The sequence below is a fragment of the Fonsecaea pedrosoi genome (assembly GCF_000835455.1).
Source record: "Fonsecaea pedrosoi CBS 271.37 unplaced genomic scaffold supercont1.7, whole genome shotgun sequence".
Lineage (NCBI taxonomy): Eukaryota > Fungi > Ascomycota > Eurotiomycetes > Chaetothyriales > Herpotrichiellaceae > Fonsecaea > Fonsecaea pedrosoi.
The window spans coordinates 1,014,196-1,028,479 of NW_013550609.1; the positions used below are offsets into that span (position 1 = coordinate 1,014,196).

Consider the following 14,284-nt stretch of genomic DNA (forward strand, 5'->3'; position numbering starts at 1 on the left):
TTATTACCAAACTCCCGAACGGTCCTCGAGTCATTGACAATGATTCATGCGGTTGGCATAAGCCCACCAGGGCCTTCATACAATCGTCCCTCTCCCCGCAAATATTTCACTCTTGAATGCGATACTGCGGGGTTGGTTAGGCGAGGCAAACCAGATACGGGCGACATAACAGAAATGATACCAGCTGCGAAATACTGGCTACCCTTGCTACCTAGGTAAGGAGACTTCTTGGTAAGGATCAAACTATATAGGTGAGGACAGGCCATACAATGTTTTCAGGCTTTGCGGAGGTCCATCCGTTCTGTGGTGGTCTTTTCTTTTGCTTTTCTTTTCCGTATCCCTTGATTCCAGGAGTATCGAAAACTATTCACACAATCTAGTCTCATCGCAATGGCGACCATGGTAAGCCGAGTGTTGCGACTCCAAGAATGTGCCTAGTACTCAAATTGGATACAGACGGCTACAGCCCCTGCCCAAGTGCAGACCAAATCTGGCACGGGAAAGGCATCTGGGAAATCCCTCGTGGGCGAGTTCAACTGGCATGGTATGTCTTGCGCGGTCAGGAGAAGTCTCTGTTGTCCGACCGTGATGATGCTCACTGTTGTCTTCTCTATTCAGATGTGCTCGTGCCTGAAAACGCCGGAGCCGGTCTCACCAAATGGCATTACCAACGTCGAACCCTCGTGCAGTACGCGTGCCTGTTCGCAGCTGGACTCACGTCGTTCTACAAGTTCCAGTCCCCTGCTCTTCGGGCCGCCGGTCTGGGTCTTCTCTTCCCGGGAGCTGGTCTCGTCGCCGTCTGTACGATTCCTTCGATCCTGTCATTTGTGGTCTCCTGTGCTCTGATCCCCTTGGTTCTCTTTGCGTGGTTCGGGATGGGCGGCTTGGTTTTTCCCATTGCCCTCTGGGTTGGCACCGCCGCACTCTCAGCAGTGCTGGCAAAAGAGTCCGTCTTGGAGCTCGCCGGCCCCTTGATGTCGGCCGTGTGCGTAGGTGGTATTATCTACCTGGCCTATGCCTGCCAGCGGGCCAACGCCGAGGCACGGAAGAAGCGAGCAGCTCGCAACAGCTACCTGGTCGAGGAGGTCCAGAGAAACCAAACACATGCAGCTGCGGCTCCCGAGCCAGGCACGCGGGAGGTCGACGAGAAGACTCTGCGCTTTGTGCAGTGGTACCTGGAACTCGGCCTGACCCCCAAGGATGATTTCTCGTACCACGACGTGATCGACCAGTTCCAGACGTCGGCCATTCGATACCAGCTCTACGAGGCTGTCAATTGCCTGGGCATGTACCAGAACGTCTACTGCCCCAATTTCCACGGCTACCTGTCTCAGGCACAACGTAACGCCATTGACAAGAGGTGGGTGTCCTTGTCACAACTAGACACGGCCTGGCGCTAACCTGTCCCATCTACAGCTTTACCAAGAAGGTGATGGAGTAAGTGTCCGATTCCTTTTTGCGAGTGTATCCCCTTTGTGGGAGCGGCTCCTGCTACACACGAGAACCCTTTTTACTCACTCTTCGCAGCTTCTGGAAATGGGAGTCCATGGCCGGCAAGTTCAACGCCCACGACTGGGACCCCTGCAAGAAAGACAACATCATGGTGACGGGCTACATCCTGCAAGCCGTGGGCATCTACCAATCCAACACGGGCGACGACCGCTACACCAAGCCCGGCAGCATGACCTTTGAGATTACCGACTCGCTCAAGTTTCCCTACGACCTTCGAGGGGTGGCCGACGCCGTGTACAGGAACATGAACGAGGCGGCGTACTGCCTCTACCCTTGCGAGCCCAACTGGCTCTACACGCCCTGCAAGTGAGTTGGTCCCTTCAGCCCTTCACCCTTAGACCCTCGATCTGGCTCGACCTCGATGGAGTGATGTCGTCACTTGTAAACTGACATGTTCCTGCTCAGTCTGGTCGGCATCGGCGGCATTCTCCTCACCGACCGTCTTCTGGGCAACAAGTACGGCGAGGAACTGCGCGGGCGGTTCGAGCACGCCCTGGAGACCGAGTTCAGCGAGCCAGATGGGACGATCCTGCCGATCCGCAGCGAACTTACTGGCTTCACGGTACGTTTTCTTCGCCAGTGAGATGTTGTGCGTGGACTGATTGTCAAAAAAAGATTCCTGGCCTCGCGGGAGCCATGTCCGACATGGTGAATTCGATCCTCTGCGCCTCGTATCTGCCTCACATTGCACACCGAAACTGGGGTAAGTTTCATTCATTCTCCCTTCTTCTTCCCGTCCCATCGAGCAACATACGCTACTGGACCCTACCACGGAAACCAAAAGAAACACCACTAACCATTGCAAAACGCTTTGTTGTTATTTTAGCCTTTGCCAAAAAGGAAACTCTCCGCTACAACGACCAGGGCCGACTGGAAGTGCGCAACCTGCTGGGCGCCGACATGCTGGACGCGGGCAACTACAAGTCGGGCGAAGGGGCAATCCGGACCATCTGCGCGGCCGCGGCGGCCGAGTACGGCGACGAGGCGATGCGGGTGGAGCTCCTTCGCCAGCTCGACGACGAGTACCACCCGGTGTTTGCGACCAAGACCGGGGCGCTCAAGAACCGCGGCGTCAGCACGCTCGCACAGGGCACGACGCTGCGCGCCCGTCTCGGCCGCTTCCAGGACTGGACGACCATGATCCAGCGCGGGCCGCCGGCGCACGTCTTCCGCGCTCCGGTCCTCGACGCCGTCGCCTTCCCCGACGTGCTCGTCGCAAAATGCTACAGCCGCGACGGCGAGAGCGTCGATCTCGTCCTCTACAACGGCCGCGAGCCCGGCGTGTTCCGTCTGGGCTTCACCCGGTGCGAGCCCGGTCAGACATATGCCCTGCTGGGCCAGGAGGCCGTTGCTGCGCAGGACGGCACCGTGGCGTTTGACGTGAGGATCGACGGGCGGACCGAGGGGCGGTTGGAGCGCGTCAAGGCGAATTGAGCGATGTGTCGTGAAGGAGAAAGAAGGGGAGGTTGTCTCTTTCTTTTCTTTTCTTTTGCGTGCAGTACAGTGTGGTGCAAGGCAATGTAAATCCCTCGGAGAGAGAGAGATGCACAGATGATGATGTCCTCGGACCTGAAGACCAAGACGTCCCGACCCAACAACAAGTTTAGTATGATATACCATTCTTCTCGACTCAAATTGACTCTGGCAAGATTCTCGTGGATAATTCCCACCACCCGTGCCCGGATCTGGTTCAGCCTTGCCTTGCCTAACCCAAGATCCCACTTAAACCATACGTATCATACGAGTAAGCGAGTTGACGAGAAGAGAGATCAAGGCCCTATGAATTAGTTATCGTACAAGAACGCCGCGGTACCTCGTCCTTTCCTTTGCTTTGCTTTGGAAAGCATTGTTTTTTTTTTTTTTTTTGAGATGAAATGAAAGGGGCTTTGCGATGCGAGTAAATCAATGGCAAGACAGGGCGTAGGATTCGATTCGATTGGAGCTGAGCTGAGGTGCACTGGGCTTGACTGGACTGGCAGCTGGTAGCTGGTCAACGACAACGACCACAAACGCAACCAGCTAGGTAGCCAGGTAGCCAGCCTTCGCATTTTATCACTACATGTACTGTACCTCGTACATATATGTACGTACTTGTACCCACCGATACCTACCCAGCCACAGCCTGCCAGCTTGCCAGTGCCAGCCTACCCACTACATACGACATCGTGGCCAGACCCTACCTGCGCAGGTGTACGCAGCTGTGCGCATGCGCGCTCCTTTTGCTTCGTGTGATATGCACCTCGCATGCATAGAGAGGTCTGAAAGCACCGCGGCACCTTACACAGCTTCCTATCTTCCCAACCTCCTAGCTTCTGACCGCCCGCCGTCCGTCAAACCCGCCTGGGCAATACACACAACTCCGCCCATCGCCCATCGCCCATCGGATTTCCGTAGCGCATTTGTGCATTGTGCGTAGCGTCGTGCGTCTGACTCGACATTTCGGTCGGCTTCACTTTTTCACTTTTTCACCCCACCCTCGTATTGATACCCGTCTATCTACCGAGTACCTACCTATTGTACCTACATAGCTCGCTATAGGTGCCTTGGCAAAAAGGAAACAAGCTGAAAAGTTCCAGTCTACCTAGACGGAGGTTCGGTTCCTCGGGGTTCCCTTGGGTTTCCTGTGTGGAGGTAAGAAGTTAAAAAGATCGCGTGGGATTCCTTTCCGAGGAAAGAAAAATACTTGGACAGGACCGAGAAACTCGACTTGGATCATTGGAGGAGGGGCGGCGACGCGGGTAGCGATAAGGCTAGGAAGGAAGAAGCTGGGGGAGGCTGGAGACTGGAGGCCGCAAGCTGGACCACGGGAGATGGGGATTGAGATGGAGCTTGAGCCCATCATGATCCTAGGTAGAGCAACAAGGTATGTACCGAGTACTGAACCGATATAGTGCTTATCAACGAGCGGGGAGATCAAAGGATTTTGCTTGATAAGAAGAGAACAACGGCAGAACAAAGGGAAGCCTGATTACTCTGATACTCGAGAAACTCTGGGGATGCAAGGATTGCTAATGATTGGGGCCAATCGTCCGATAAGCTTGATATTCCTGCCCGAGCATCGACTACGACACCTGTACCGACTCGACGGAGTATTCGCATCTACTGCAAGGCCACCAGCTGCGAGGCTTGCTCTTCGTCGACAATCAAAGGTTCAGAGAATTTCAAAATGGCGCAATCAATCATACTTGTATACAAAATCTACCAGCCACGTCATGCATCCCTATACCAAGCCCGCCTCTTCCGCACAAACTCGCACCTTCTCCGGCGGAGGAATGCGTCGACTCCACCAAGCAGTACTTGATGTGGCTAGGATCTTGGCCTTGGTACCTTGGTGCCATGCTCTTTGTGCCTGACTGCCTGGGAAAAGCTTCCTCATCCTCCTCGCTCTGACTGGCCCACAACATGATCCACCGTAGTAGCCAGGATGAGATCTTGGTGCTGCATGTCTCACCGTGTGACGTACAGCTCCGTGGCTTTCATAATTGCTTCAGTTTATCTTGGCCAACAGGCACAATGTCGCAATGAAACTTTTATCCACGGATTGCTACAGTAGTCTCCACATACCGAGCATGGTGTCTTGTGTCGTAGGTATCTTCCCAAGTTGGTACCTGTTGAGATGTGGCGATGTCGTCGTTTCCAATTGATCAGAGGGGAAAATGGAAAATGCCGTGCACATTTCCGCGGCAGTCTTTCGACACAAGACGGTGGTCAACAGCTGTGATGTTATCCCAAAAGTCGTTGCCAATTCCATGTTGGCTAGATCGAGGCTCACTGTGTATCTCCGTGTCAGTCGTCTTTGAATGCGCTGGAGGTGCTTCGGCCATTGGCCGTTTTGTTGCCGGGTTATATTTTGGAGGTTCGGGTCCACACGGGACCTGTAGAATATGGGTTGACATGGGCTGAGGGTTGTCATTGCCTTGATACCATATTACACGCTGAATCGCTTCGTCGCTGTACATGTAGAATCACAAAGAGATCACATCCATAGAGAGCACCTTGTTGTAAAAAGTGACGTTCGTCGCCGAATCAAGGGCCTCGGAACCGAATGCAATATATCCAAGATAGTCTAAAAGGTATTGTTAGCAATGCACCAGGAGATTCGCCTCAAAATGCGTTCCAACAATCGCTCACCATTCACAGTAGGGCCTCCCAGCCCGGTCAGACCTTGCAGCAGAGGGCCTATATCGGCGTTGAAGGTTTGCACGCCAGCCGCAGCATCGCTAGCCACCCATGAAAGGACGCTTTGGCCGAGACCATTGACACCGGAATAGAGCGAGAAGGTGGTCCCGTTGACGACCTGGGTGGCGATGGCTCCTTCTGCCAGACCAATCTGCTGCGTCGACGCACCAAATTGACCCAGCCAAATCATGACTTCGTACTTGGCTTCCTCGACGTTGGTGGCCTTGTCCGGATCGGAATCCAAAAACATATCGACTGCCACATTGGCATCCAGTGCAGCAGCAGTCAGGTCGGCGATGTTCATAGCCTCGGGTCTTTCATCGCCAACTCCATAGTACCATTCAGTCTCAAAGTTGATAGCAGAGACCTGGGAGATCTCGATCGGAAACACATTCGAGTCGAGTTTGATATTGGAAAATGCGTGAACGGGCTGTGTGGGAGGACCACGGGGAAACTGCCACTGCACATCATCTGTCAGAGCCGCGCCACGACGACAAAAATAAATTGAGAGACATGACTTACAGTGATCGACCACTCTGGGGCGGTGGTCTTGGTCGGGTAAGAGCCATTCTGTTCATCATCAGCATCACGTGACAGGAATTGGGGAACCGCCGCCTGATCGTCATGATCCTGCACGCAGTCTTTGCAAAGCGAGACGTACGCTCAAAGTGGTAACCTGGCAACTGGCGTCAGTGTCAGGTTCATCGTCTATCCCCAGGTCAACTGCTTACATTCATACACAATGCGCCTGGTCCAGTATAGTCGTCGGGGAGTGCCCATTGGTTTGGGTTTCTGGGAAGGATTGAGATTGTCAGCTTTCTGTTGTCTGAATAGTGATTGGTCACGGCCTTGATTTGACCGATAAAGTAGCGTCGGCGGTCGGAAGGTATATCCACAAGCACCAAAGCTGGCAGAAGCCGGACAAACTCCCTGCAGATAGCGGATCCTTGCCACGCTGAATAAAGCCAGTCCCGACTGGGTGATGGTCCAGGTACACGAAAAACCTTGACAACTTAAAGTTGTCAAACATGACAGGGGTACTGATAGTTGCGCGTGCAAGGACACGCACACCACTTGGGTTATTGGGGGGAGATCATAAAACCACTCACAATGTATATTCTTGGCCATTTGAGAACGGATGGACACCGAAAGCCTTTTGACAATATACTGATGACTTGATCGAGTTGTCGATAAAGGGGTTCGAGGGAAGTCCTTTGGACTCGCGATATGCTTGAATGCCCAGTAGTACGCTGATGGTGACCGCGATAGGGATGAGGACAAAGCCGAATGAGACGAGAGACCTGACGCCCATGTTCGCGGGCGAAGGCGGGTGTCTGCGCTGAAGGATTGCTGTAGAAGGGTGGCAGCAGAGAATCGAATGACCGACCAGGCGAGGGGATGGTGAAAAATGAATTGAGCGACCTTCGAGACGGAGAATGCCTTGATTTGATAGTTAAGAGGAAAGAAGAGCGATGACGCCGATGGATGGTTGGGGAGACTGCGCTGTGAGGAAAACTGCGAGGGTGAAGAGACGCGTGCTTCCCGGTTTCCCAGTGCAGCAGAAGCCGGAGAATCAGCTGGATCGATCCGGGCAGTGCAGCTGATACAGATGCAAATAATGCAGCTTCTGGCGACAAGGACAGGCGCCGGCTCGTGGTGGTTTGTATGATGGGAAACAATGTGGCGAGTGATAATTTTGTTTCAGTCTCGGGCAAGATTTAAAAAAGAAAATGGTTCGACCACAATTGGCCCGTCGGATGGAGCCCGTTTCAGCAAATCTTCTGTTATCCGCAAGACACAACCTAGACAAGTGGCCTGGCTGGGTGTCTCTGCCGTACCTGTCGGCGTCGCCAGACTGAGAATTTGGGGGGATTGAAGGGGTTGAGGCAGCTGGTTTGTGGCCATTGGGGGAGCGCGGGAGGGGTGACAGGGGGAGCACCGGCCAGGAGATTTGCAAGCCCTTGGCGGACCAGTGGCACCCCGACGCACCAGTGGCGTATGTGGCCCACCCTCCGGAAATCCCTCTAGGCCAGATCAAGTTTTAGCGCGCCCCAGCCCACTCTCGCTTGCTTAGGCGTGCTTTTGGCCGCGTATGGTTGGTCTTGTTTTTCATCTTCACGCCCCCCTGGCCCCTGCTGCTAGCCTCGTCACTTGGACTCGCGGCTTGCCAATTTGCATGTTTTTCCCAAATTGCCTTGCCTTGTTTGCCCAGCGCGCGCCCCCGGAACAAAGGTTGTCAAGATGCTTAGCGACTCCGTTCAGGCACGAGTCCCTCGTATCCTCGCAGGCAAGGCCCTCGCTAATCCGTACCGCCCCCGTTATCATCGTCAAAAAAGCCTTGTTAGAAGCTCTTGGGCTCCATCTGTTCTCCGTAACCCTGGTCTTTCCCCAATAACAATCACATCGTCGGCCCCCTCCCCAGCCTTTCCGGGTTCTGTGCGCTGCACTGGCCCATCGGCAATGTCACGGTGGTGATCTGCTACTGCTTCCCACTTGCGGGCCCCAACCACTCCACTATGACATGATAAGGTCGTTAAGATGTACACCTACTTGGACTGTAGCGCAGAAAACAGACCAACGCCTCTTCCTGGACCAAACCCAGTTTATCGTCTGTCAAACTCTGCCACTCACCCTTCACTCTTCTCGTGTAGTCCGTCTCGATCCTCTCTACCTATCCCTCGTTTTTGTATAATCACAAGTCAGACAGTCGTTGGAGGCTTCAACTCAGGTTGAATACCCTCGCTCATACATTCGTTATTCCTCCTACCCACGCTTAATACAACCAAGGGGTCAGCAAGATCACGTCCTGGGGAAGCGGATGATGAAGACGCTCGTTCAGTGACACGACATCACGCATTCCGGGCCACAACCTGCTCAAAGCTTCACCCTTGTATCCTCCCTCTCTCTCCTACACCACCCTCGTTTTCCACCACAATGCCTCCTCTACGTAAAGGGGATCGAAGGAGATCCGAACAACCACCCATGACCGAGTTGTCGACGGTATCGATGCAGTCCACGCTACGAGAGTCTCAAGAGTCATTCATTGAAAAGCCTACAACGGTTCATCCGGTATATGGGAGATATAGAGAAAGCGCGTCCATCGAACAGCCCACGCTGGCGCGGAGACCGGGTTTATCAGACCTCCACAACAGAACCCTCTCAGATCTCATGACCGAGAGCATTGCGGACAGTACGTTGGAACCACCGAATGGCGGATATCCGTCGTTTGCTCCCAGCGCAGGCTCGACCTGGTCAGAGTCGCAGACGCGTAGCTCATCTCCTTATCCGGTACCGTCACCTTTCGTAAGTCCGAGCCTCTTTTACAGAAATCAGGCCCACTGACCGTCTATAGCGAAGTCAAGAAACATTAAAACCCCTGGTTCCCGACGCCCCCTCGACTTTCTTCAAGAAAGATTGGGTCAAGGAAGGATCAATCGCCCAGCTCCATTCGAGAGACGACAAAGAGTTCCTGTCGGGCAAGAAGAGATGGCTTTTCCGCTGGATAGCACCACTTCTCTGCCTGATTTCGCTCTCTCTGTATTGGTTCTATTTCGGCCTGCGTATTGCCTTTATCATCGACGCCCAGCATCACTACGCCGCCCCGTTCCCTCTGGCGTGGGTCTTTGTGGCCATTGAAATCTCCATTGCGGTGCCGATTTTCATGCAGACTCTGTGGTCCCTGTTCATCTTGAAGAAACGCCACAGGCCAAAGCTGAGGCTCGTCGGCAACGATGTCCCCACGGTCGACGTGTTTATCACGTGCTGTGGTGAGGACGACGATCTAGTTCTCGACACGGTTCGTGCAGCTTGTGACTTGGACTATCCTCAAGACCGATTCCGCGTCATCCTCCTCGACGATGGCAAATCAGACCCGCTCAAGAACGTGCTGGAAGAGATGCGAGAGACATTTCCCAACGTCTATTACATGCGGCGTCCCAAGTTCCCCGGTGTTCCTCACCATTTCAAGGCTGGCAATCTGAACTACGGACTGGACGCGGTACAGAGCTTGCCCGGCGGTTCCTCGGAATTCATGGCCGCGTTGGACGCCGATATGATACCTGAACAACAATGGCTCAGAGCCGTGCTCCCCCATCTGCTGATCGACGACAAAATGGGTCTCGCCTGTCCCCCGCAGCTCTTTTACAATGTCCCCAGAGACGATCCCCTTTGCCAAAGTCTGGACTTCTTCGTCCACGTCTCGGAACCGGTCAAGGACGCGTTGGGTGTGGCATGGTGCACCGGGTCTGGATATGTTGCTCGAACTGTCGCTCTAGCCCAGATTGGCAATTTCCCCTGCGGATCGCTGGCTGAAGATGTCGCAACGAGTACCCTGCTGCTGGGTTCTGGCTGGAAGACGGCATTTGTTCACGAGGCGCTGCAATTCGGTACTGTGCCAGAAGACTATGGCGGTCATCTCAAGCAACGTACGCGGTGGGCAATCGGCACGGTGGATACTGCCTTCAAGCTTCGGTTCTGCCTCTGGGGCGACAAGGTCAAGCACATGACTTTTGCGCAGCGGTCGTCCAGCTTCATCTACGCCTTCCTCAGCTTGTTCAACATCTTTCTGACCCTCTCCATCTTTGCCATGCCGATTGTCCTGATCGCCAACAAGCCTCTCGTGGCATACGCAAACGACACCCAACTTCGGTGGTTGATCCGCGCTTGTTTTGCCAACATGGTATTCAACCGACTTTGCGAGTTTGTCCTTTTCATCCCAGCGGGATATGCCACGGGGCAGAGAGGCAGTCGGTACCAGCTCTGGATGGCTCCATACATCTCCCTCACCATCATCCGATCATTTGTCCTTCCGACCTGGCTCGGTGGACAAAGGCAAGCTTTCAAAGCCACCGGTTCGATCAAGTCTGCCTTGAACGAGCGAGACCCCAAACTACGAGCTCCAATGTGGCGACGAATCTGGACAATCTGCGTCAACTACCTCGCCGGCTTCCATGTGGCCTACGTGTACTTTGTCCTCGTGGCGGTGACCCTATCATCCTATCGGACGTTCCTGACCCAGCACACCACAAGGGGCAAACTTGTCGGTCTCTTGACCCACGCATTCTGGGTAAGCTTGTTTCCTGCTCTCTGCCAAATATGTACTGACCGTGACACAGCCCCCATTGGCGTGGTTGATCGTATGCTCGTCCTTTTGGATCCCCTTCACGTATGCGTGCGACCCTCCCAATTGCCCGGATCGAGAGGAACTCTTGGTGCGCGACCCAAAGACCAACGTCGCACACCCGACACCAGAAGCGAAGAAGATTGCATTTGCCCCGCAAACAGTCTTTTTCGAACTTGAATACTCCGTCACCACCGCGTTCACCGCGTTGGTGTTTGTGGCGGCATTTTTCTATTGAATCAAACAGCAAAAATTTAATGATGCAACGAGCATGTCCATGATTGTCGCCATGAGTTTGCGACAGTCCAAAACTGGATTCATTGAAGCGGAGCTACACACATCCACCAGGCATTTCGGTGGCAGCAGCCAGGCCTGGATTTTTGTACATACAATGGAGGAAACCTCCAACATAGACATACACGGCAGTCCTGGCGTTTTCGACATATGACGGAAGGAGGCGCTTATTGCTCGCGGCGGGTTTGGATGTCCGGACGGACCAGCAACAATCTGAGGATTGTCAGGCGGACCTGGGTATTAGGTGCACCAGGGGTGGATGTGCATGCCTATCTGATACACCATAATGACGGTATAATAGGGCAAAGGTGTTTGAGCTATGAGGAAAACATGGATAAGATGGTCCCATGAGATGGAGGGGGGATTTAGCAGACTACCAGTACCTAGTAGCGAATACTGTAGATGTATACAGTTCGTTGTAAATACACTCGTCTTGTCATCTTGGTGCTTACATTGTAGTGATTGTGATTGCATTTGGTTGAGGGTTGAGTTGCAGACTCGAGAGTACACCAAAAGAACATCTTCACCGCTTCAACACAACCGAGCAGTCTGTCTGGAACTTGTCTACCCGTGTCGATGCAGTGTTTCTCTGCACAGCCACCTCACATCATGTCACTTGATGTGACTCGACACAAAACACACAAGCAAGCACACACACAGCATATGTCCATATTTACTCGGCGCGATCAAGTACACGGTCAACGCGCACATGAATCCGCCTCCCTCATCCCTCATCCCTCGTCTCCTATCCAACGGACCCAAGACCAGTGGCTGACCTGGGATCTATCTTTTTCGACCTTTGAACTCACACGTCACATCCTGACGCCTGCCAGCCTGCCTACCTGCCGGCTATAGCCTCGCCTGTCCTCCGACGCCCGCGCCACCAGGCTGGTTCGAGACAAAAGACCCGTCCCGCTCTTCCCACTCGCTCAGCAGCGTCTTCTTGACTTGCATGAAGCGGCCTGTTCCTCTCCTGTGGGGTGGGGATGTCGCGTTAGTCAAATACGTGGTGGCACATCAGTTGGAGAGAGTGCCCATGTATCCATCCTGGGCATAAGAGTGCTAGACACCGGGCGCAAAATGAAGGAAAAGCGGGAGAAAAGAAGAAGGATTTTGACTCACGCCATGGCTCGAAACTCGGCCGTCTTGCCGTGCACGCCCAGCGATGCGAGGTCCTTGTACCGCTCGACCATGAGGACTTGGTCCGGGGCGTTGTTGTTCGTCATGACGCAGTATGTCAAGGTGCCGAACTCGTTGGCTTCGACCCAGTCGCAGAATTTTCTGGCGGGCGTGGTGCGTCAGTGATAGCTCCGGTGGGTATTTGGATGGTAGAGAAGAAATCTACAAGGGGGGAAGCAGGATCAAAGCGTACCCGAGCACGTCAATCAGCCCGGCCTTGCTGGCCTCACTGTCCTTGCACACGAACTTGGCCAGCATGACGATGCTGGCCTTGGGCGACTCTTTCTCATTCTTGCGCGCCACGAACCCAGCGACCGGCGTCCACTCGGAGATATCCATGTCGTTTTGGACGTCGTACAGGCCCTCGCGCGCCACGGTCGTGTGGTACTCGCGGTACTCGGGCGCGGGGGTCGTCTTGACCTTGTCGAGAGCGGCGCGCGACGTCCAGATCTCGACGACCCCAAACATGGTGTCCTTCTCGGCCGCGGGGACCATGCCCATGTTCGCCTTGGGGCGCGTCGCCGGCGTGAAGATGGTGCGTGTCGTGCATTGCGTGCTGGGGCGGCGGAAGAAGGGTGTCAGGCCGGCGTTGAGTTGGAGAGCCTATCCCAGGAGGGGGGGGGAAGTTAGTATCTCTGAGATGGTGTAGGGGTATTTGTTCGCTTGGCTGAGAGGGTGTAGGGTGTATCCGATGGAGTTTTCAGACGCTTGGGTCAGACTGATCGAATAGGTCACTCTTCCTCGCCATGCTCCTCCACTGCCTCAAACCAGAAGATACAAAAAGAAAAGGTGAGTCTATTGTACCTTATCCCTGTTCTCGGTGCTCTTGGGGTGTATCAGGGCCAGCAACGCAAAGGGCTTGTTCTCAGACGCCATATTGAGTTGAGAGTTGGATTGAGTCGAGGCGAGATTTATTTCGTTTTCGTCCTTTCCCTTTCTACGCAGGGTTTCTGCTCGAGGAATTCACAAGTCTTCCTTTCACTTTATGTCGTCGGATCTGAATGAGGGAGACGAAACGAGACAATCTCGGTTGTCGTTACGTTGGGCTCGAGGATGTGATACTCTCACTTCTTTCTTTTTTTGCCTTCAGTAATAATGATCCTACTTGATCTGATCTGATCACTTTCTCGAGAGGTGTAATACTCTTGATTACTATGCGAGTACGAGGGACAAGGGAAAGCATCGGGTATGTACAGTATCCACTGGTGCCAGGGACCACTTTGGGGATTTGCCTCGGCAAGGAAGCATTGATATCGCCGTCACCGTCGCCATCTGAGTCGCCTCTGCCACTGGGGACACTTTTTTTTTACCACTGTAATCTCTCTAAGCGGAGAGTGAGTCAAGTCGTTTGACCATCTGTTCGAGATATTCTGTTCCCTCATACCTCGGGCCTCACACCGGTGCCCGATTCTTTTGATTGTCTATTGACTGGCAGGGCTCATTGGGACGGAGAATGAAAATCGCCGAACAGTGCCGAGTACGAGGGGAGATGATTCGCATCCTCGCTCCTCGCTACTCACTACTCACAACTCACTACCGAGTAATTCGGTCCTCTGGGACGATATGTATCTGGGGCTAGAATTTCGCGTCTCTATGAGTCTACGGTATTGGGGTTGGTGAATATCGAAATAATAATAGGGGACCTAAAGGCCAACTCCGAGGACTTCTAGCGACTCGTACTGTTAATTGCCGAGTACAAGTCCTTGGTATGGGACAGGTACTGTAGGTAAACGGCCATTGAGTAAGTACTGTCGTGTACCTAGTGAGTGTTCCCAGGGGATGACGAGATGAGGCGACGAGACCACTCAGAAACCCCCGAAAACACATCAAGTCCTACTAGGTATGTATGTACATACATACATCAAGGTGCATACGTTATAAACGTCATGTACCGAGTCCGAGTAGATACTGTAATGTTCTCATTGTTTCTATGGTACCAATCTTCTAGTACTGATAGACATACTTCCATCTCTCCCTCGCTCTCTCGCGCGCGCGCGCGCA

General features: G+C 53.6%; 4 protein-coding genes across 4 annotated transcripts; 2 read left to right on the forward strand and 2 right to left on the reverse strand.

Annotated features, from left to right (window-relative positions):
- Positions 1–390: 390 nt before the first annotated feature.
- Positions 391–2,946, forward strand: Z517_10431 (uncharacterized protein; the record flags this gene model as incomplete). The annotated part of the gene is made up of 8 exons (XM_013424043.1): positions 391–402; positions 457–544; positions 619–1,360; positions 1,417–1,437; positions 1,528–1,818; positions 1,918–2,074; positions 2,128–2,215; positions 2,339–2,946. 8 exons carry the CDS (start codon positions 391–393, stop codon positions 2,944–2,946), a joined length of 2,007 nt encoding a protein of 668 aa, XP_013279497.1.
- Positions 2,947–5,477: 2,531 nt separating this feature from the next.
- Z517_10432 (uncharacterized protein) lies at positions 5,478–7,003 on the reverse strand (the record flags this gene model as incomplete). Its single annotated transcript, XM_013424044.1, has 6 exons — positions 5,478–5,578; positions 5,644–6,151; positions 6,214–6,261; positions 6,353–6,367; positions 6,423–6,483; positions 6,801–7,003. The coding sequence occupies 6 exons, from the start codon at positions 7,001–7,003 to the stop codon at positions 5,478–5,480; spliced, it is 936 nt and encodes a 311-aa protein (XP_013279498.1).
- Positions 7,004–8,625: 1,622 nt separating this feature from the next.
- Z517_10433 (uncharacterized protein) lies at positions 8,626–11,048 on the forward strand (the record flags this gene model as incomplete). Its single annotated transcript, XM_013424045.1, has 3 exons — positions 8,626–8,994; positions 9,044–10,756; positions 10,806–11,048. The coding sequence occupies 3 exons, from the start codon at positions 8,626–8,628 to the stop codon at positions 11,046–11,048; spliced, it is 2,325 nt and encodes a 774-aa protein (XP_013279499.1).
- A 1,174-nt stretch (positions 11,049–12,222) lies between these two features.
- Positions 12,223–12,784, reverse strand: Z517_10434 (uncharacterized protein; the record flags this gene model as incomplete). The annotated part of the gene is made up of 2 exons (XM_013424046.1): positions 12,223–12,385; positions 12,477–12,784. 2 exons carry the CDS (start codon positions 12,782–12,784, stop codon positions 12,223–12,225), a joined length of 471 nt encoding a protein of 156 aa, XP_013279500.1.
- Positions 12,785–14,284: the final 1,500 nt, after the last annotated feature.